This window comes from Rhinoderma darwinii, chromosome 4 (assembly GCF_050947455.1).
Source record: "Rhinoderma darwinii isolate aRhiDar2 chromosome 4, aRhiDar2.hap1, whole genome shotgun sequence".
Classification (NCBI taxonomy): domain Eukaryota; kingdom Metazoa; phylum Chordata; class Amphibia; order Anura; family Rhinodermatidae; genus Rhinoderma; species Rhinoderma darwinii.
Window position 1 is genome coordinate 150,662,186 of NC_134690.1, and position 24,284 is coordinate 150,686,469.

At 41.6% G+C, this 24,284-nt stretch overlaps 1 protein-coding gene across 3 annotated transcripts in view; it reads right to left on the reverse strand.

Moving 5' to 3' along the window:
- Window positions 1-24,284, reverse strand: part of MCF2L2 (MCF.2 cell line derived transforming sequence-like 2) — a 396,533-nt gene that overhangs the window by 63,378 nt on the left and 308,871 nt on the right. For all 3 annotated transcript variants that reach the window (XM_075861683.1, XM_075861681.1, XM_075861682.1), the window contains exons 23-26: window positions 23,870-23,962; window positions 21,164-21,242; window positions 14,013-14,082; window positions 3,934-4,028 (exon numbers count right to left, since the gene is read on the reverse strand). In XM_075861683.1, coding sequence (XP_075717798.1) covers window positions 3,934-4,028; window positions 14,013-14,082; window positions 21,164-21,242; window positions 23,870-23,962 — 337 coding nt within the window. The remainder of the gene's footprint in view (window positions 1-3,933; window positions 4,029-14,012; window positions 14,083-21,163; window positions 21,243-23,869; window positions 23,963-24,284) is intronic.

Here is a 24,284-nt window from a genome sequence, read left to right on the forward strand (position 1 = left end):
TCTGTTCACAACTAGAAGTTTTTCATGTCCATTCTTTTTTGAGCAAGGTACATTTGGAAACAGAAGTCAAAATAGATCCATTTGCTTTCAATTGGATTGATGAATCAGTTGTTGTCTGCCGTGGCGCAATGTCCATCATATGATCCATCATCTAATCCATATTTTTACCATTAAAGACAATGGGATGTTGGATTGAAATGAAGGATTCCAGAGATGACATCAATGTTTTCCATTTATTATCCCATTGTTTTCAATGTTAAAAATCACGAGATAGAAAAAACAATGTTCTCCCAATGACTTTAGTGGTGGAAATAAACATTTTTGGAATAAATGGAAATAACTAATGTGACTGATGACAATTATTCTCATCAATCATATAATTTAAAGTCCTTTGTCATATGTTTTGGATGAAAAACACATACCCCGCCATGCCTCTTTTCATTACTAGTCTGAAAATTTCTGTTCACATCACGATTGAGCTGCCAATGTCTACCTCCGATGGAAGGCTGCGGAGCATGCTACTGCATACGTCGCCCATAAGACCCATAATAAATGTATTACTCTGTATAGAGAAGCGAAGTCCACTACACTATTCTGCACCAAGTGCATACGCCAAACAAACATCATTTGACAGGACCTTAGCTGATGAATAGGAAATGCACCATGTACTGCATGGAAAATAAGAATTTAAAAAAATCTACACTACAGATCAATATTTGCTCTTCAAAAAGGTCAATACACTAAATTTGTACCCATATGAAAAGTCCACTGAAAAATTATGAAATAAAAAAGTCAAAAAAAAAAAGTCTAAACCAAAAGTGAGCACTTTAGCATTATGTTATATAATTTACATTTAATTAGGTGACTGGACTGCACAATTTCTAAGAAATAATATACACTCCATATTTATAATTATGTTTGAAAGAAGTGAAAGATTGTTTGGCTCTTGAACCATTGACTTGCTTTGACCTTTGTTTGAAACAAACTTCCTGTTTTTTTCACAACTTTCATGTTTAGAGATTCTGTTTTAATTATCTGCTAGATCTCAGTATATTTGTTTGACTTTCTACAAATTGCATTGCATGATGCAGAACAAAATACCCTAGAAGCAGGGTTCCCTATAAGGTGCGCGATTGCGCACCTTCCACAGTTCGCCCGCTCACTAAAGTTTAAAGCCTACGCACTGTCACGGGCGGCAGACGGATGTAGAGGGCGCTCCGGTGCTAGCGACAGCCACATTTACTTGTGTGTGCATCCCCAGGACGCACATACAAATGAATACTATAGGCTGCAGGCCACGTTAGGCCTGCAGGCTATAAGGCGCTGGGAGTCGCGCAGGCCCGCGTGGTGACATCACATCACACCGGTGTGCGCATGCATCCCACCGGAGAGGCAGTGTAGCGCTCCGTCTGTTGCGGGAGCGGGGCAAGGTAAGTACAATCTTTTTCTTTTTTTAAGGAGCTGTGGGGGAGGGGGGCTGTGTAGCCTTACATACAAGGGGAGGAGTGGGGCTCTATAGCGCTATATATTGGGGGAGGGAATTGCTGTGTAACACTGTATACACAAGGGGAGGAGGGGGGCTGTGAAGCACTATATACACAAGGGGGGACAGTGGCTGTGTAGCGCTATATACAAGGGGAGGAGTAGGGCTGTGTAGCGCTATATACGGGGGGAGGGAAGTGCTGTGTAACACTATATAAAGAAGGGGAGGAGGGGGGCTGTGTAGCACTATATACACAAGGGGAGGGGGGCTGTGTAGCACTATATACACAAGGGGAGCAGTAGGACTGTGTAGCGCTATATACGGGGGAGGGAATTGCTGTGTAACACTATATACACAAGGGGAGGAGTAGGGCTGTGTAGCGCTATATACGGGGGAGGGAATTGCTGTGTAACACTATATACACAAGGGGGAGGGGGCTGTGTAGCGCTATATACAAGGGGAGGAATGGGGCTGTGTAGTGCTATATACGGGGGGAGGGGGGCTGTGTAGGACTATATACAAGGGGACGGGGGCTGTGTAGCACTATATACACAAGGGGAGGAGGAGGGCTATGTAGCACTATATACGAGGGGAGGAGGGGGCTGTGTAACACTATATACAAGGGGAGAGGGGGGCTGTGTAGTGCTATATACACAAGGGGAGGAGGAGGGCTGTGTAGCACTATATACAGGCAGAGAGGGGGGCTGTGTAGCACTATATATAAGGGGAGAGGGGGCTGTGTAGCACTATATATAAGGGGAGAGGGGGCTGTGTAGCACTATATACAAGGGGAGAGGGGGGCTTTGTAGCACTATATACAGGGAGAATTGATGTGGCACTATCTACAGGGGGGTCTGTGTGGCACTATCTACAGGGAGGTCTGTGTGGCACTATCTACAGGGGGGTCTGTGTGGCACTATCAACAGGAGGGGTCTGTGTAGAACTAGCTACAGGGGGGGTCTGTGTGGCACTATCTACAGGTTGGTCTGAGTGGCACTATCTACAGGGGGGTCTGTGTAGAACTATCTACAGGGGGCTCTGTCTGGCACTATCTACACGGGGGTCTGTGTGGCACTATCTTCTGGGGGATCTGTGTGGCACTATCTACAGGGGGTCTGTGTGGCACTATCTACAGGGGGGTCTGTGTGGCATTATCTACAAGGGGGGTCTGTGTGGTACTATCTAAACGGGGGTCTGTGTGGCACTATCTACATGGCGGGTCTGCATGGCACTACCTACAGGGGGCTGTGTGGCACTATTTACAGGGGGCTGTGTGGCACTATCTATAAGGGGCTGCGTGGCACTATCTACAGGGGGTCTGTGTGGCACTATCTACAGGGGGGTCTGTGTGGCATTATCTACAAGGGGGGTCTGTGTGGTACTATCTAAACGGGGGTCTGTGTGGCACTATCTACATGGCGGGTCTGCATGGCACTACCTACAGGGGGCTGTGTGGCACTATTTACAGGGGGCTGTGTGGCACTATCTATAAGGGGCTGCGTGGCACTATCTACAGGGGGCTGCGTGGCACTTTCTACAGGGGGCTGCGTGGCACTATCTATAGCGGGGCTGTGTGGCACTATTTATAGGGGAGCTCCGTGGCACTATTTATATGGGGGTCTGTATGGCAGTATCTACTGGGTGCTTTGCGGCACTATCTACAGGGGGTTGTCTGGCACTATCTATAGGGGGCTGTGTGGCACTATCTATAGAGGGCTGTGCAGCAGTATCTACAGGGGGTCTGCGTGGCGCTATTTACAAGGCGTCTACGTGTGGCGCGATCTACAGGGGCTGCGTGTGATGCTATCTACAGGGGTGACGCTATCTACATGGGGATGTGTGATGCAATCTACAGGGGGGCTGCTGTGTGTGTTGCTATCTACAGGGGGCTGTGTGGCACTATCTACAGGGGGTGTGTCGCTATCTACAGGGGCTGTGTGGCGCTATCTACAGGGGGTCTGTGTGGCGCTATCTACAGGGGGTCTGTGTGGTGCTATCTATAAGGACAGTGGTGTAAGAGAGGGATTCTTTCATTGATGCTATAATTGGTGTTTATGACTGTCTATTTTACTGCTGGACTTGTAATATTATAGTATTTAAAAAAGTAATTAAAACTAATTTAAAATAAGTTTTCTTATCCTCTTATTTAGTCGCTACATTAGCATTTACTGGGGGTATTACTTTTGGTCATCAGATCGCCCACCATTGATGGAGACTCACCCTGCTCCCTAACTGCCCCGCTCAGGAGCTGCCAAGACTTAAAGGGAACATTGCCTAGAAGACATCTGTATTCAGTCCCATTACATTTTACAGAAAGGTATAATGCATTTGAACTTTTTATCGTGAAAGACAATATAAAACAAACTGATGAATAATGATCATGGATTTTTTAATTTGTCTATTTCATGTTAAAGTTACATCATTAAGATGTTTAAGGAGAATACTCTTACCTTTAGCTTGTCTCCTGACTGGACTTGATGTTCTGTTCTTGTTATTGCTGGCTGACTCTGCTTTATTTTGATTGTTTAATGACGTTTTATTTGGCCTTTTTCAATAAAGCAGAACAAAGACAATAAATCATTCTAATGTTAATCTATTTTTGATGCAAAGCTCAACCAAACAAAAATAAAATGAAGTCTAAGGACACAGTAGTAATTCATAAATATAAAAATGTATTGACTAAACAATTCTTTGATTCAAGCAGGAAATATTAGGAAACTAAAGCTATTAAAAATGACAATGTCCATCTAAGGCCCCATGCACACGAACGTAAAAACACCCGTAATCATGGGCCGTAGACTTCTATTGGCCACGGGTACCTCCCCGTATGCTTACGGGAAGGTGCCCGGGCTGTTGAAAAAGATAGAACATGTCCTAGTTTAGGCCGTAATTACGGCACGGGCAGGCTCATAGAAGTCTATGGGGCTCCCGTAATTACGGGTGACTACGTGTGTGCACACGTAATTACGGGAGCGTTGCTAGGCGACGTCAGTGGATAGTCACTGTCCAGGGTGCTGAAAGGGTTAAACGATCGGCAGTAACTCTTTCAGCACCCTGGACAGTGACTTCTGATCACAATATAAATCAACGTGTAAAAAAAATAGAAGTTCATACTTACCCAGAACTCCCTGCTTATTCCTCCAGTCCGGCCTCCCCGGATGACGTTTCAGCCCATGTGACCGCTGCAGCCAATCACAGGCCAATCACAGGCTGCAGCGGTCACATGGAGGTCGGCCTGGATGTCGAAAGAGGGACGCATCACCAAGACAACGGCCAGGTAAGTATGAATTTCTTTTACTTTTACCTCAGAAAGGGCTGCCCCTTCTCTCTATCCTGCACTGATAGAGAGAAGGGGCTGCCGATTAGTGCAGTGCAATTTTGCAGCAAAAACGTGCCCGTAAATGCGGGTGGAATATTGGTGACACCGGACCCGTATTTACGGGCACAGGTCCGTAAATACTGGTGCAATACGGGTCGAATACGTGTGACCAAGGACCTGTATTTATGCCAGTATTTACGGGAGGAAAAAAATATGTTTGTGTGCATGAGGCCTTAAACAGTAAATATTAAGTAGTAGCTATATTTTTCCCCTCAACTATCATCTATTCTTTATCTTCCCATTGCCACTGACCCTCTTTCCAACTTTGTGTACCAAACATATCATCCAACTCTTTACTTCCTAGTCATTATCTTACTTAAGGCACCATGCACACGACCGTATTTTTGTCCACCCGTAAATACTGGCGTAAATACGGGTCCTTGGTCACACGTATTCGACCCGTATTTCACCAGTATTTACGGGCACGTTTTTGGCTGCAAAATTGGACTGCACTAATCGGCAGCTCCTTCTTTCTATCAGTGCAGGATAGAGAGAAGGGACAGCCCTTTCCGTAATAAAAGTAAAAGAAATTCATACTTACCTGGCCGTTGTCTTGGTGACGCGTCCCTCTCTTGACATCCAGTCTGACCTCTCTGGATGACGCGGCAGCCCATGGGACCGCTGCAGCCAGTGATTGGCCTGTGATTGGCTGCAGCGGTCACATGGGCTGTAACGTCATCCCAGTAGGCCGGACTGGAGGAAGAAGCAGGGAGTTCTGGGTAAGTATGAACGTCTTTTTTTTTTTTTTACAGCTTTATCTATATTGTGATCGGTAGCCACTGTCCAGGGTGCTAAAACAGTTACTGCCGATCGTTTAACTCTTTCAGCACCCTGGACAGTGACTATTTACTGACGTCACCTAGCAACGCTCTCGTAATTACGGGTGCACACACGTAGTCACCCGTAATTACGGGAGCCCCATCGACTTCTATGGGCTGCCCGTGCCGTAATTACGGCCTGAAATAGGACATGTTCTATCTTTTTCAACGGCACGGGCACCTTCCCATAAGCATACGGTGAGGTACCTGTAGCCAATAGAAGTCTATGGGCCCGTAATTACGGGCCGTAATTACGGGCCGTAATTACGGGAGTTTTACAGTCGTGTGCATGGGGCCTAAATCTGGGAGTTAAATCTGACACCTAGAATTTAGAAGTAGAATATTTTATAGACTAGAATAAATTCAAAAAGATGGCTCTAAGAACACAGAACAAGAATAACACAGTGTCAGTATCAATAGAATAACACTCTCAATAGGAAAAGGAACATATATATATGCAGTCATATCTGAGAAATATTTGTGTGTATCATATAAATACACAGAAGCAACTTTGTTATACAGTAGGTCATTATATTTTATCATAAGCATCCCTAAGGCTGTGTTCACTTCTGTATTGGAGGATCCATAATTTTACCAAGAACCATAACTTTTTTTTTTTTTCGTTGATTTAGATGTATGTAAGCTTGTTTTTTTTTGCAGAACGACTTATATTTTCAATGGCACCATTTTGTGGTACATATCATTAATTGATTAGCTTTTATTTATTTTTTTCGGAAGTTTGCGCAATAAAACCCCAAAAAAACAACTATTCCGCCATTGTTTTTTTGCGGTTTTTTTCACCACTGTTTACCGTGTGGTAAAAATAACATGTTAGCTTTATAATACGGGTCGGTACAAATGCGGCAATATCAATTATATATAGTCATTTTATGTTTTAGTGCTTATGCATAATAAAAACGTGTTTTAGGGCGAAAAGTCATTTTGTGTCGCTGTATTCTGAGAGAAATAACTTTTTTATTTGTCCATCAATGTATCCATATGACGGCTTGTTATTTTACAGGATGAATTTTAGTTTTTATTGTTTCCACTTTGGGGTAAATGTAATTAATTGACTACATTTTATAATTTTTGTGGGGGGAGGGGGAATGAAAAAAAAAAGGGTAATACGAGCAACCTTTTTTTTGCATAATACCTTTTTATTGAAAATGGAAAGTTTTTTAACAATACAAAAAGGAAGCAAAAAAACATGAAAAGTCCAGTGTTATTGTAAAAACAGTGTACGAATAGAATGTCACATATCAACTTGTCAGTCTGAATATGTACACCTTTTTATCTCAGTTTAAACAACTTTTAAATAGATTTTTCTTAAAAAATGTAATTACTTTTTTTAGGATACAGCTTCTATGTATCCTGTATACATAGAAGCTGTATCCTTCCGTCAAAGCTGATTCCATCAGGTCAGCTGCACTGATGGCTCCGGTGACAGCAGGTCCTGCGTGTCTCTGACATGCAGGATCCATATAAAAATCATCAGATCTAAGTTCAGGATACATAAAAGCTGTATCTTGAAAAGTAAAACATCTTTTTTTATAAAAATCTATTTAAAAGTTGTTTTAAATCAGATAAAACATTGATTTGATTTTTTTAAAAATTACTTCAAAAGTGTACATAGCCTTTATAGGAAAAATTTGAACAACTAGCAAAATGTTGTGAACTGTCAGACTTAAACGGGACATGCACAGCTTAGGTTCACGCCCCTTTGATACTGGATGGTGAAAACTGGCAAGTTATGAATTTATTAATGAATTAGTATATAAGTGGCTGAAATTAACGGCGCTGATTGAAGGGGGAACGGAGGCACATGGAGAGAACCAAAAAATTCCTTGAATAATTTGTTAGGCAGGAATCCAGGTATGGTGACAATTTAACTTTTTTCGGGACATGACAGGTCCGCTTTATAGACCCATCATACAACCTGTACTGAGAGAAAAATTATCTACAGTACATGTGAACATATAATAATAATATTGACTAATAAAACAATTATGAAAAGCGCTTATATCTGCACCTTTATCTTGCGGTAAAGAAAAAAAGAAAGAGAGTATAAAGAGAACAAGAGGGGGGGGGGACGGGAAAGTTGAGGAAAGGGGGGAAAGAGTATGACATTTTTTTATATAATAAAGGAGGGGAGCAAAGGAAAGATTTACCTAGTGAGGAAGTTGTATTAGATGGAGAACGTATGTTATGTTAACGGCGCAATCACTCAATTTCTGAACTAGAGCCACAAACCAATCCAGGTCAACCTCGTTTCTAGGAACTTGTCATATTTATCGTCATCCTCTGCTATCATTTGTTCCACCAGCATTAAATGATTCACCTCAGATATACACTCCTGAATAGATGGAACATTAGTTGATTTTCAGGGCCTAGGTATCACTGAGTGGGGAGCAGTGGCGTAGAAGGTCTCCTCTGATAGGTGGCAATGGCCCGTCAATAGCAGATAGATTCACCTCAGATTGCCATTCTGTCACAGAGCGTGACATGACTTTAAATCTCAAAGACTGCAGTCCAGAAGAGGCCTAAGGCTTCATGCACGCGACCGTGCATTTGCGGCCGCATACTATCCGTAATTGAGGATAGTATAGAATACATTCTATCCTATGGGACAATACACACGTCTGTGGTTTCCACAGTGCGTGCATTGCCCGGAGCCCGGACTGCAAGAAAAATAGGACATGGCTCCCATAGATGGGATGTGATCCTCCTGATGGCCGTGTTTTCTGCCGCTCGCTCTCTCCTCCTGTCAGCCGACGCTCTGGCTGGGGATTCCACTCCTAGAGGGAGCCCCAATGGCGTTGTGCACAGGGAGGGGGTGTAGCGCTATCTACAAGGGGGTGGTGTATGGCACTACCTACAAGGGGGCTGTGTAGCACTACCTACAAGGGGGCTGCGTGGCACTACCTACAATGGGGCTGCGTGGAACTACCTACAGGAGGCTGTGTGGCACTACCTACAGGGAGCTGTGTGACTGCCTACAAGGGAGCTGTGTGGCACTACCTACAAGGGGGCTGTGTGGCACCACCAACTAGCGAGCTGTCTGGCACCACCTACAAAGGGGCTGTGTGGCACCACCTACAAGGGGGCGGTGTGGCACCACCTACAATGGGGTTGTGTGGCACCACCTACAAGGGGGTTGTGTGGCACCACCTACATGAGGGCTGTGTGACACTACCTACAAGGGGGCTGTGTGGCACTACCTACAGGGTCTGTGTGGCACTACTTCGAGGGGGGCTGTGTGACACTACCTACAGGGGGCTGTGTGGCACTACTTCAGGGGGCTGTGTGGTACTATCTACAGGCGGCACTGTGGCACTATCTACAGAGGGAATCAACATCTGCAACTGCTGTACGAATTGCCAAGATATCAACCAAAGCTGCAGTACATGGTTCAATGGTTGAGGACATAGTAGCAAGTAAAAAATAGCAGAGAAAAAGGCAGAAACCAATGCAAAAAAGTGAGAGATTAGACAAAGCTCTCTATACTCTGAAAGCAAGAGAAAATGGTGACTGAGTGATCATGTGACCTTCCTGTGGGTGTTTTTAGTGGGGTGAGACCCCAAAAATTGACAAATGAAATGAATTTGTTTTTTAAAATGGATAGTGAAAAATGGATGCAAAACGCGTCACAGTCGGCCATTAAAAACGGAAACACAGCCTGGAATGGATGCAAAACAGACAGATGCAAAGCGGTAGAGAGAAACAGACCAAAATGGCAGTTTTTATCGGCAGACACCCGGACCCTGTCGTGTGAATGTGGAGAATAAAGTCAACCAAATTTGGAGAATAAAGTGAATTTCTGCTTCACAGCACCAACAAAGAGCATAAACGGAGGGGAACATCCTATCTAAGGCCTCGTTTACACGAGCATGTGCGTTTTGCGACCAGATACAGGTACCATAAAACCGGTTCACCAACTGTTTCTTCATGTATTATCCATTCTCTTTCTATTTTTGTCGTAATCTACTAATCTTTTCTCTACTCCCGCCCTCTACCTCTATATCGTGATATGTATAATTTGTCTTTACATTATTTTCTTTACATATTTCTTTACTAAACAGTGACGATACTCTAACACCATACTCTATATAATATAGACAGCTCTTTGATCATATCATCCTATATACACATATAGTTCTCTGACCATATCATAATAAAGTCATATGGATTTAGACTTTTCGCCATTATATATTTAGACCCAGACCTATCATAGTGATAGTATATTTACGATATTTAATGTCATTCTAAACCTACATGGACTGAGACCATTTTCACCATTATATGTATGATATTCAATGCCATGTCCTATACATTACGTATCCTATATTATTTTAACTGTTAGATTTCACATATACGTCAAATAAACATCATGTCTCCTGAAATAGGGCTGTAATTCCGTTACATAGACTTGATTATGCCATCAGTAGAAGGGAGAGTACTTACAAGTTCGGAATAGGCTCTATAGTGATGAGGACGGCTTGCGTTCCACAGAGTCACGGCATCTTACAGACTGCGCATGTGTCAGAATAGTTTTGCATATCACGTACCGGATATCTGGTATGAGGAGCTGGCGCCATATATATGGACGCTACTATGAACATACTCACAGCTTGGAGTGTCTGGCAGACACCGATATACCACTATACTCCTTCAAAACTTCATGCAGGTACGACACTCCTGACAAGTGTACACTTTAGATACCTTTGGTCCTGTTTTTCCATGTGTATCCTTCCACTTCTATATTGGGTATCACTATTCCTCGCTTCTTCTTTTATATTCTTAATCACTATTCCTCTCTTTTGCCGGTACTTTATGGTATGGTCCTGAGAGGTATTTTATTAATACCTTTCCAACAAGTTCCTGCATGTATGTCTTGACCATGCTTACTCTATAAACTGTGATTTACATAATTTTGTGTGTCTCCACCGTATGTTCCCTGAGATATCCTGTATACCCTGGTTTACGAAGGATAATCACTACTAATATATGAATCTACATGCACCTGATCATAATGGCCATGTGTGCTTATCGTTGAAACATGTTTTGTTCATTTTGTACGATATCTAACTTACATATATGTGTTGATCTCTGCAACTCATCTGGATCATTTTTGTGATTTCAACTTAAATTGTAGAATTTATCATTGATACAATCTTTAACATTTATTTTTGTTCCATACAATATATATGATTTTGTAATTTTTATTTTCCTTACAGCGATTGTGAGAAAGGCCTTGGTTGGGCCGAAACGTTATAAACGCCTATCGCTTGCCTTAATAAATTCTGTTCTGAAAAATACCATTTGGAATGAATGAAAATAAATAATTCTTCCTTGAAAACCAATATAGTCGAGTGTTCTTGGAGTGCTTTTGGGTTTATTCTATACATACATTCAGAGTTTGACAGTGCTTCCGTGCGGCATGCGTGGTTTTCACGCATCCATTGACTTCAATAGGTGTGTGATGCGCGAACAGCGCACAAAGAAAGGACATGTCGTGAGTTTTACGCAGCGGACTCACGCTGCGCAAAACTCACGGAATGTCTGCATGCCCCCATAGACTAATATAGGTGCGTACGACACGCGTGAAAAGCACGCGCGTCGCACGCGCGTATATTACGCTCGTGTAAATGATGCCTAACACTGTAGGTACTCTGAACCACTTAGATAACATTTTGTTATTTTTCTCCTGATTGTGATATAAGGCATTGGCATTTTGTGGGTGAGTAAACGAGCTTGTTGATTAGCACTCATTTACTTCTTTCACAAGGAGCAATGCATGGGGATGAGTGATAGTTTTTACAATCGTTCGTCCCCATACATTTTCAACATGTCGGCAGCACAGGGAGATGTGCTGCCGACAAAAATAATATTTCATGCTGCATAAACGATACGATCAGCCGATGAACAAGCGTTTGCTTGTTCATTGGCTGATCATTGCCCTGTTTACACAGGGCAATGATCGGAAACTAGCCTTTATCTGAATGCTTGTTTGTTCGATTATTGGCCCGTGTAAAAGGGCCCTTAATATATCTTGTGTCATTCTTCCGTAGAAAGCATTATGCCTAATTCTTGCACCTAAGATCTAGTGATATAGGTAAGGGTGTGCAAAAAAAGATTTTGTACAATCCCATAAATTGTGTGGTTAGAAGTAGGAGTTCCTTGAAAAAGGTCTTTGTGCGATACAAGACATTTGGTCAGGTATTGTGTTTATAAAATTTCGAAACTGTACATAAGATAGCCATGATATTTGTCTCCCCGGGCAGGACTTACGAATCACCTCCAAAGAATCAATTGCCCATGTGGACGATATCAATTGACCCATTGTTGGTGGAAAAGCAGGGCAATCAAAGAGAGGGAACAGAATGGAAGATAAACTACCTTCACAAAGTAATTTCCCCCACACAGTCAGAGCATGTTGTTTTAGTATTGGCAACCCAGATGTCCTGGAGGGAAAATTCATCCAGGTCCACGGTAAGAAGTTTAAGGTAATCGGAGAGTGAACTCCAGCGGAATCCATTGCACAAAGGGGAAGGAGTAAAACCAATCTATCGGTCGAAGCAAAACAGCTATATGATAATATAATTTAAAATAGGGAAGGCATCACCTAACAACTGGGGTCTATGTAGCATCTCAAATATGATATGGGGCTTAGCTGAGTCCCAAACAAAATGGTGCATCGCCACTGAGAGTTGCTTTAAAAAAGAAAGAGGAGGATTTATAGGAACTGTCTGAAATAAGTACAGAAACCTATGAAGCATGTCCATCTTGTTTACATTAAATTGCTCAAACCATGACAATGATTTTTTTTTAATGGTTTTTGAGATCATTGGTAGTGTGAGCCAGAAGTGGGGCGTAATTCATCGGATATAAATCTGTAGCCACATAATAATAGAATCTGCACTCCTAAATACTTGTTTGCTTTTTGTTCACATTTAAAGAGGCTCTGTCACCAGCTTTTCAAACCCCTATCTCCTATTGCAGCAGATCGGCGCTGCAATGTAGATTACAGTAACGTTTTTGTTTTTTCAAAAACGAGCATTTTTGGCCAAGTTATGACCATTTTTATATTTATGCAAATGAGCCTTTCTTATGTACAACTGGGCGTGTTTAAAGTTATGTCCAACTGGGCGTGTATTGTGTGTGTACATCTGGGTGTTTTTACTTGTTTTACTAGCTGGGCGTTGTGAATAGAAGTGTATGATGCTGACGAATCAGCATCATCCACTTCTCTTCGTTACCACCCAGCTTCTGGCAGTGCACAGACACACAGCGTGTCCTCGCTCATCCGACGCGATGACGTTCCTGTGGGAGGTAGTGAGTGACGCCACAGCGTGATCTCGCGAGGACACACTGTGTGTCTGTGCACTGCCAGAAGCTGGGTGGTAACGAAGAGAAGTGGATGATGCTGATTCGTCAGCATCATACACTTCTATTCACAACGCTCAGCTAGTAAAACAAGTAAAAACGCCCAGATGTACACACACAATACACGCCCACTCGGACATAACTTTAAACACGCCCAGTTGTACATAAGAAAGGCTCATTTGCATAAATATAAAAATGGTCATAACTTGGCCAAAAATGCTCGTTTTTGAAAAAACAAAACGTTACTGTTATCTACATTGCAGCGCCGATCTGCTGCAATAGGAGATAAGGGTTTGAAAATCTGGTGACAGAGCCTCTTTAAAGGAAAAGGAATGAGATACAGTATGTGGGGCCAGAGGCATGTTTAATGCTTTGGTTTTGTTGTAATTGACCTTAAAATTACTAACGCGGCTATAGCGTTCAATTTCCCTGATGACCAATGTGTAGGAGATAATAGAGTTAGATATGTATAGGAGCAAGTCATCGAATTAAAGAGCTAATTTATATTGCATTCTGCCTATTGGAACGCCTTGTATATCTAGGTTGCTTAGAATAGCATTGGCTAAATGTTCCATAGCCAATGCATAAAAGAGGGGGAAAGCAGGCATCCTTGTCTTGTGCCATTTTTGATGGGGAAAGGAGCCAATAAAGTTCCATTCACTCTAACTATAGCCATTGGCTTACTGTATATCCACCATCGTCTTTTTTTTTTTACGCAATGCGACGTGCGATATAAATAATAAGTTATCTTTATTCTAGGGGCTGTTAAAATTATGTGGGAAACTAATGGCGAACCATTTTCAAGAAAATAACATTATTTTTAATTTTGAATTAGACTTTTTTTAATTACATTTTATTATCTCTTGTCCTATGAGGGAATTATTTCCACCAAAAATGCACGAATAAATTATAGAATGGTGCTTGAAGTGGCATACATATTCCATCTTACCTGCTAATACAGGAATTCATGGGTGCATGGTACACACTCTCTGTTATCCTCTGATGTAACTGGCTTGCTTCTATAAAATAAAATGAATTGGATATTTATTTTGTTAACAAATTGCATTCTTGAAACAGTTGATTTTATTTGAATAAAAATAATAGAAATATATATATTCATTTATTTTATAGTGTGAACATATATGAAATGTTACCATTCTAAATAATACATTATGTAAGCTAATCATATTTTTGTATGTACAGCGCTGCCATCAAAGAATAAGATACAAGATAAGTAAATAATAAATAAGGATATTGTTTTAAAGCAATGTATTCCACCACAGTAAGATTTAAAATTCCTGCTATGACACGTGTACAAGTTTTATTTTTTTATCAACATAATTACGTTTATTTATGAACACCGTTTTCCATTTTAAACAAATAATTATTTACATAAAAATTTGGAGTAATTGCATTACCTATCTTGTAATTATCACGAGGCGCTGTCCAGTAATCTGATAAAAAAACCAACTGTCCCACAGTTTAAGAGCCACACCTATTTCAAGAACGGGGCCCCCTCACCACCCCCATCCTACCTTCTCTGCTCTCCGGCCACTGAGTTAAGAGGTGCTTTGGAGTACAGAAACATCTGAGCTCGCTGTGCTATGCTATTTCTGTAACTCCTATTTACTTTTAAGGGAATTACAGAAACAGCGTAGACAATTTGCTTTAGTTTTACTGTTCATGCTACAGCTATTAAAGGGGTAGTCCACTTAGGACAACACCTGTCTATATGCCCTATAAGGAAGTCATAGACAGCTATTAGTCAGAGGGGAAAGCTGCTGCAAAGAGCAATTCTCTTTGGATGACTCATTGGGACCAAGTAGAACATGGTTACCCATTGAATTAAATATGCACCTATGAAGGCATCATAGCCCGATCCTGGAAACAATCTAATCCTCCAACCCTAGCGGATTTATATTCTAGAATTAAGGATATTAGATGCTTGGAACATCTTACAGCAGTGATTCTTGACAAATTGGATGATTTCCTGAACATTTGGAATGCATGTGATGTTTTCTCCCTTACTTGTCACTTATAATCATTGATGTCCCTGATCAGCATGTCCCCTGATCAGAAGAGATGCCTTAGAATCTTTCCACTTCCCTCCCCTCCTTTTGGGTCCTATGTCTTGTCTTTTTGTCTTCTATGTTGTTTGTTGTGTTGTTGTACTAAGGTCTATTTTCTCTTGCTGCATTCCTGCCTGATATGCTACTGTTATTCACATATTTACTGCGCTTCTCTTATGCTGTAATGGGATGCTGGCTATCCTCTGCTTATGTGCCGACTATACATGTCTTGCTGGTTTTCATTATTGTCCTGAATTTACTACTTTAGAATGTCTGTACTCTTGTTACACACATGTGTATATTTTTGTACTGGATCTAAAATCTCTTTTTTCAATAAAAACGCAGTTAAAGAAAATATGCACCTATGAAGGGGAAATGTGGATATGCTAGAAGCGTACCCCAGTGATAACGGCTAATTGCTGGGATTTTCAGAAGTTGGATCCTTGCGACAAGCTCACCATCAAGGGAGCTGCCTCAAAAAAGATGGTTGTCCATGGACAAATCCTTTTTTTTATTAGGCACCCTGGCGAATTATACTGTATGGTGGCAGCTAAAGAGGCATTATATTATATGGGGCGGCTATGGGGGCATTATACGGTGTGGGGGCAGCTATGGGGGCATTATACTTTATGGGGGCAGCTAAGTAGACATTATACTGTATGGTGGCAGCAATAGGGCCATTATATCGTATGCAGGGAGATGTGGGGGCATTACACTGTATGTGGGCAGCTGTCGGGCATTATGCTGTATGGGGGCATCTATGGGGCATTATACAGTATGGGGGAATTTGTGTGGGCATTATACTGTATGGGAGAATTTGTGTGGGCATTATAATGTATGGGGGCATATGTGTCGGCATTATACTGTATAGGGCAGCTATGTAGAGATTACACTGTGCGGGGTATCTGTGTGGGCATTATACTTTATGGGGCAAATATGGGGGCATTATACTTTATGTTGGAAACTAAGGGTGTATTATACTGTATGGTGCCAGCTATAGGGGCATTATACTGTATGGGGCATTATACTGTATAGGGCAGCTATGGGGCATTATACTGTATGGGAGAAGCTATGGGGCATTATACTGTATGGGGGAATTTGTTTGGCAATTTTACTGTCTGGAGGCATCTATGTGGGCATTATATGTTATATTATATATTATATGTATAGGGGTATCTCTGTTGGCTTTATACTGTATGGGGGAATTTGTGTGGGCATTATACTGTATGAGCGCAATGATGGGGTCATTATATTGTATGGGGGCAGCTATGGGGCATTATACTGTATGGGGCAGCTATGGGGCATTATACTGTATGAGGGGATTTGTGCGGGAATTAAACTGTAAAGGTGCATCTATGGGGCATTATACTGTATGTGGCAGCTACAGGGGCATTATATTGTATGGGAGCAGCTATGGGGCACTATACTGGATGGGGAAATTTGTGTGGGCATTATACTGTATGGGGGAATTTGGGTGGGCATTATACTGAATGGGGGCATCTGTGTGGGCATTACACCATATAGCGCAGCTATGTGGGCATTATACTTTATGGGGCAGATATGGGGGCATTATAGTGTATGGGGCATCTAAGGGGGCATTATGCTGTATGGGGCAGCTATGGGGCTTTATACTGTATGGGGAATTTGTGTTGGCTTTATACTCTATGGGGGCATTATACTGTATGGGGGCAGCTATGGGGGCATTATACTGTATGGGGCAGCTATGGGGAATTATACTGCGTGCGGCATCTATTTGGCATTATACTGTGTGGGAGGCATTATGGGGTATTATACTGTGTGGGAGGCACTTGAGGGCATTATACTTTGTGGGGGGCATAAATAAAAGTATTATACTGTGTGAGGGGGTTCTACGGGGGCATTATACTGTGGGGAGGCACTATTGGAGAATGATACTGAGTGGGCTGAACCAGGTTTGTATGGTGTTATCATCTTGAGCAATGTTGTTGAATGGCAAAAGAACTTGACGATTATACAGAAACAAGTTGCGCTACAGACACTGCTCACCTTTTCCTGTAGACGAGGTCTGTCAAAGTTTGCTTTTGACGAAAGTTTCCTGTATCTACCACTGGTTTACAGGCATGCCGTGCTGCCTAAACAATATGTTTTTAAGAAGCTGATGTATTAGGCCAGGATCACACACACAGTTTTGATGCCATTTTTGTGGCAGTTTTTGAGCCAGACACCAACGAAAGGAGATGTATCAGTATTTTCTTTATACGTTTTCTCCCTTTTGGATCCACTTCTGGCTTTACAAAAAATTAGCCAAAAACGGCATCAAAACTGTTTGTGTGATCCTAGCCTTATAAAGTTCTGTGTTCCACCTGCTACAAAACATAATACACACCTCAGATGCTACTACCCTTCTTTTTGAAAAGAATTATGCTGTTTTATATCAGTCGATAGTGGAAAGGAATCTCCCACTTATGCTCAAAAAGAAGTTCTACAGCAGATGAGATGTGTATTACACCGCGTTCCAAATTATTATGCAAATATTATTTTTCGCTGAGTTTCCTAAATAGTCGATGCAAATGACAGTCAGTATTATCTTCAAGCCATCAACCGTTGGAGTATAATGCGAATTTTATTGAACAAATCTCCTAATGATAACAGTAAAAAACTCAAAATGCACTGTTTCAAATTATTATGCACAACAGAGATCAAAACATTTTAAAGGTTGTAAAGAGAACTAAAATGATAATTTTTTGAATTTGCAGCATCAGGAGGTCATATTTACAGAAATCAAAAGCTCTTTCAATCAAAAAAAACTTAACAGGCCAAGTTACATGTTAACATAGGACCCCTTCTTTGATATCACCTTCACAATTCTTGCATCCATTGAATTTGTGAGTATTTGGACAGTTTCTGCTTGAATATCTTTGCAGGATGTCAGAATAGCCTCCCAGAGCTTCTGTTTTGATGTGAACTCCCTCCCACCCTCAAAGATATTTTGCTTGAGGATACTACAAAGGTTCTCAATAGAGTTGAGGTCAGGGGAAGACACCATGAGTTTCTCTCCTTTTATGACCATAGCAGCCAATGACACAGAGGTATTCTTTGCAGCATGAAGATAATTTTTCTACGGAAGGCATGGTTCTTCTTTTTGTACCACGGAAGAAAGTGGTCAGTCATAAACTCTACGTACTTTGCAGAGGTCATTGTCACACCGTCAGGGACCCTAAAGGGGCCTACCAGCTCTCTCCCCATGATTCCAGCCCAAAACATGACTCCGCCACCTCCTTGCTCACGTCGCAGCCTTGTTAGGACATGCTGGCCATTCACCAACCATCCACTACTCCATCCATGGCATTTTAGCAGCTGCTCTCCTAATCCAATTAATTTGTCAGGCAGAAACCTTCCTCATTATGCCTTTATCTGAACGAACCAGTCTGTGCTCTGAATCAGCCACAAATCTTTTCACAGTACGATGATCACGCTTAAGTTTTCTTGAAATATCCAATGTTTTCATACCTTGTCCAAGGTATTTCACTATTTCACGCTTTTCGGCCGCAGAGAGATCCTTTTTCTTTCCCATATTGCTTGAAAACTGTGGGCTGCTTAATAAAGTGGAACGTCCTTGTTAAGTAGTTTTCCTTTGATTGGGCACACCTGGTAAACTAATTATCACAGGTGTCTGAGATTGATTACAATGATCCAAAGAGCCCTAAGACACAGTACCATCCATGAGTTTAATTGAAAAACTAATAATTAAATGTTTATGACACTTAAAAATCCAATGTGCATAATAATTTGGAACACGGTGTATAAGGTATAATGTACCCACTACTCCCTACAGCCTTGTGCTTTATATGGTTACAGAACTCCTCGAGGACTTCTAATACTCTTCTAATTTTTAGTAACTTTTCCAATATACACTCCTCAACATTGAAATTGCAACACCAAGAAGGGTAAGCCGTAAGGTTATGCAAATCGAGGAAGTAGCTGGTGTCGCTAAGATCTGCAAATAATCACATTTTCAAGCACCCTAGCTCCAATCTTTGGCATGTGGGAGGGGCATAAAAGCCATATTGAAAGCAAAGATTTTAGCTACATGAAACGTCAAAAATCAGATCAAGTGGTGTTGGATGATTGTGCGATGCCTCCTGTTAGTTTACGTGCCAGTTATCGCCATTTGTCGCAAACTGAGAGGGAGAGAATCTTTGAACTGAGAAAACTTGGTACATTCCTCCGGCAGATTGCTATGTGCCTAGGCCGAGATATCTGAACTGTTCAACGTTGACTGTCCTGGAGGTTTGGAGAGCAACAACAAACAGGAATGACAGCAAAGTGTGTGCGGTGGCGAACCACTGCACGAACAGATTGTCTGATTGGAAGAATGGCGCATAGTGATCAATTCTGTACTGCAAGTTAAATTGGACGTCACATGTCAAGCCTTCGGCGGCAACCAGTGCCGAAACAAATCATCAGAAGGCAATTGCACAACATTGAGCTACGAGACAGACGTCCAGATACAGGTGTTCCATTAACCACACACCACTGGTCTCAAAGGCTATCATTGAGCAACAGCAAGACAGCAATGGAGGCTGGAATGGAGGTCTTTCCTCTTCAGCGATGAGTCCTATTTTTGTTTCGGACCCAATGGTAGCTGGAGATTGGTCTGGAGACTATGTGGGCAACGCCATGAAGAGGCCTCCATAAGGGAACGTCACAGCAGTCCTATTCCCGGGATTATGGTGTGGGGTGGCATAAGGTACGGCAGCCGGACCCCTCTAGTCTTCACTTCAGGTACACTAACAGCTCGGCGTTACATTGATTTGGTCGTGAAACCAGTAGTACGGTAATTTCTCCAAAGTGTCCCAGAAGCCGTTTTTCAACAGAACAATGCCAGGCAGCTTGTTTTCCATGCTACTGTGAGGAGCCTGCATGGCCTAAAGTTGCTACAATGGCCTACAGTGTTTCCAGACTTGTCTACCATCGAGCACATCTGGGACATCATTCGTCAGCAAAGGGAGCTGCCAGCAGCCAATCTTGAGGATTTGAAATAATAACATCAAATGCCACAAGGGATTTGCAAAAAATATATATCCTTTATTGTAATAAAGGATATATATTTTTTGCAAATCTCTTGTGGCATTTGATGTTATTAAATTCTCCCCTTTGGGGTGTCATTATTTGTCCTCACATACAGTTATAGGTATTTATTGTCTGTTTTTTCCTGATATGTGTGGACGTTTACCATAACGTTTATTGTTAGGTCTGGTTCTATATAGGTATTTATTAATCTTGAGGATTTGTGTGCCCAAGTGCATTCACCGTGGTATAGCATTCCTCAGACAACCATTAATAACCTCATTGATAGCATGCCAAGGCGTGTAAGGATATGTTCACACGTACACGTCCGATACGCCTGAAATTACGGAGCTGTTTTCAGGCGAAAACAGCTCCTGAATTTCAGAAGTAATGGCATGTGCAGGCATTTTTCGCAGCGTCCATTACGGACGTAATTGGAGCTGTTTTTCTATGGAGTCAAGGGAAAACAGCTCCAATTATGTCCCAAGAAGTGACATGCACTTCTTTGACACGGGTGTCTTTTCTACGCGTCGTCTTTTGACAGTGGCGCGTAAAAAAAATTACCATCTGCACAGTACATCGTAAAACCCATTCAAATGAATGGGCAGATGTTTGCCGACACTTTCAAGCCGTATTTTCGGGCGTAAATCCAGGCGTAAAACGCCTGAATTACGTCCGTAAATAGTGCGTGTGAACATACCCTAAGTGTGTGTATTACTGCGTGTGACGCTCGTACTCGATACTTAATAAATCAAGATCTTGGGAATATTCTGTTTACATTTTTTTATCATTTGCTTATCATTATCATGTCTATTGATCTTGTGATTTCCACAATTCTAAAACTTTTCCTTCTTGGTGTTGCAATTTTAATGTTGAGGGGTGTATAATTATACATTATTCAAAAATGTACAGTGTACACAACCCATACATAAATGTCCACACACTGATTTTATAGATATACACATACATAAAATGAGATTACCTCTGCATGCTTCAAGCTGACCAGTCAAAACTTTTCGAATTTGTGAAACCCAAAGATTTTTTAATTCAACAGTTGATGCCTGCAAAAAAAAAGGTAACTACTAAACTCAGACAACAAAAAGAGCATGTTTAAACTTTTAAATAATCCCTTTTCCAAAGAAGCAAGATTGGGAGCTATACCAAGTACTTATGTCCCTTATATGAAAATACACTACAACATGTTTAGTTTCCTCACTTGAACTGCCGTTTTCATGCTCAGTATTTATGTAACATTGGCAGGAGCTTTTCACCTTAAAACAATTAATCGTGAGATCAAAATTATAGATAAGTCAGTAACTATGCAATACATGTTATTTATTTTGCTCAGGATGCGTGACTACAGCTTAGCTATAGCGCCTACAGGGAATCTGAGGTAGTCTGATGTCCACCTCCTGCTTCATTATTGGTCCAGGTTGCTTATCTCTTCCTCCCCTCTGTAGCTCTGCCTCAGATTGGCTGCTGTGTATAAACACGTCTATCATATGCTCACCCAGAAGTCAGTGGATGGAGAGCTGATTTCCATTATAGCAATGACAGAATGAATGATATAATACTAAACTACCAGTGATAAAACAAATGATTAGATAATTCCACACATATACTTGGGTAAATGAGCCTTAGTAATAGTGGAGTGTCACTTTAAATTATTAAAATTTAGTTCAGAAAAGGCAGATTATGCATAGTTTGCACAATTATTGTACTATGTACTATGATAGAATTTAATTATGAATAGTGTTTTCACAATAAAACAAGGAGAAGAACAGCAGGAAAGATTATAAGTAAGGGCCTATTCACATCAGCTTTGGGCTTCCGTTCATCGGTTTCATTCGATCTTTCCGTCAGAGGAACCAATGAACGGAAAGCCGAACAAAGCCATAGCTTCCATTTGCATTACCATTGATTTCAATGGTAATGCTTCCGTTGCAGTTGGTTTCCATTGTTTCTGTTCTCTAAAGTTTCTGTTTTTTCACGGAAACAACAGCATAGTCGACTATACTATTGTTCCACCGACAGTAAGTTCGAACGGAAGCCCTAAAAGAGTTCTGAGAAGCGGTGAATTAAAAGTAAATCCCAATTTACAAGGGGGCAGGGCACACCCGATTTTCCGTCGGTGGATGTCGCAGGGCATTTTAAGGGTGGGGGATTTGGTGGAGACTTCCACGCGTAAAGCTCTCTCGTTCTCTCAAGCTTGCGTCAAACATGAATTCACGCGCCCACATTTCTTTCACTTCTTGCAGGCACACAGCTATATCATTGGTGTGTTGCGCTCCATACGAGGAGGAGAACTGGGACGACAATTTTTGTCATCGGCTTGTCACCTTGACGAAACCCCAGAAACAAATCTCAGCTTACAACTTGCTACTCCGGAAAACAGGTTGATTATCAGGCACTCAACTCGGGATTGGGGCGGTGGACTTCTCATGACTCTGAGTTTACACCTGATTTAATCCTTCGCACTCTTGGCAAGGCACTGAAATACATACTGGCTATTTCCTACTGGGAAATGTTTTTTGAAAATCGCACATAAACTTCCATAAACTAAACTTCCATATGGGAAATGTCCCAACCCCAGCTTGCTCCAGGTGCGGTGCAAATGTGGCTGACATGTACCACTGCTTATGGACCTGCTTATGGATACTGCTTTTCACCCACACACACACACACACACACACACACACACACACACACACTAAACAACAGATTCCCCTAACCCCCAGCTCTTTTTGGTCATCTGCCTGACATAACTCCTCCCGTCCCCCGGCTCTACAAGAGGCTCATTCTCTGCATTTTCACTGCTGTCCAAAAAACTATCCTGCAGACCTGGCTGGGCCCAGATGTCCCGTCCCTTGGTTTATTTTTAGAAAAGTTGATCTTTCTATTACGCATGGATTGAGTTAACGCCACCCTCCAAAAGGAATCGAGATACGTAGTTTCTTTGAGACCTGGCAACCCATAATCCACATCCTCTGCACACACATTAAGATCAGAATACGATATTATTTTAGTCTAACCGTCTGGTTCCTGGAGCGGACGTTAGTTGGTGATGATCCTCTATAGTGGCCCGGTATAATCATACACATTGAGTGATTGGTTTTCTTTTTCTCATCGGCCTGTCCCTTTGAACCATACGGGTGTTTATGGTCTGCGCATCCTCATATCCCTATCCCCCCCCTCTATTTATGTATTATTTTCATTTTCTTTTTTTTCTTTCCTTTTTTCCTCGCTACCTCTAAAAGCCAGCCTTTAATACACAATTGCAGCTGCAGCCCAGTAGTCTGGAATTCTGTGCATTGAGCTTAAGCGGACACCACCCGCTGTATTTCTGCAAGCTCCCTATTTGGACTCACCCTGGCTGACCTGCTCCCTGGATCCCTTATTAGAATGACCCCTAAATGGCCAAGAGACTTTTCTCTTTCTGGACTCCTTAGACCTCACACCTTTTTTTCCCTCCCACTTTCCATTCTGTTCTGTTCCTGTTTGCTGTGGAATTCCATGGCTGGTTGTCAAATTTTGGAAAATCTTTACAATAAAAACATGTTGATGAAAACAAAGAGAAAACTCTTTTTAAATGACGTGCGTGTGCTAAGTGGTAGAAGTGATGCAAAGAAGTGCTATAAGAAAACTGATGGTACTGTTCATGTGGCTAGAGTTAGGAAGAGTCCCTTACCTGTATAATGTACACCTCTTCTCTGCCGTTAAACCAAACTTCAAACTTCTTGTTATCCCCTTTTACATTTTCAGTGATACCAACAGAACTCATCTGTATTATTACCAATATAAAAAAAAAAAAAACATAAATAGATTTACCTCTGACTAGCCAAATCATCATCCTTTATCACAAAAAGATATGACGACAAAGATAATCAATGAAAGATCTTCCATAAATCAGTCTGATGAAATAATACAATTTATTAAAAAAGTAAATGGTCTACAACTGCAAAACTTTCCAAAAGCCTTTGAAATGTTAATTCCATTCATATTTAGATCTCATCTAACTTAATTGGATCCTGCAGTAAATTCATATACTACCGTATAAACCAGATTTAACACCCAATAATATTATATGTACATGAGTGTAAGGC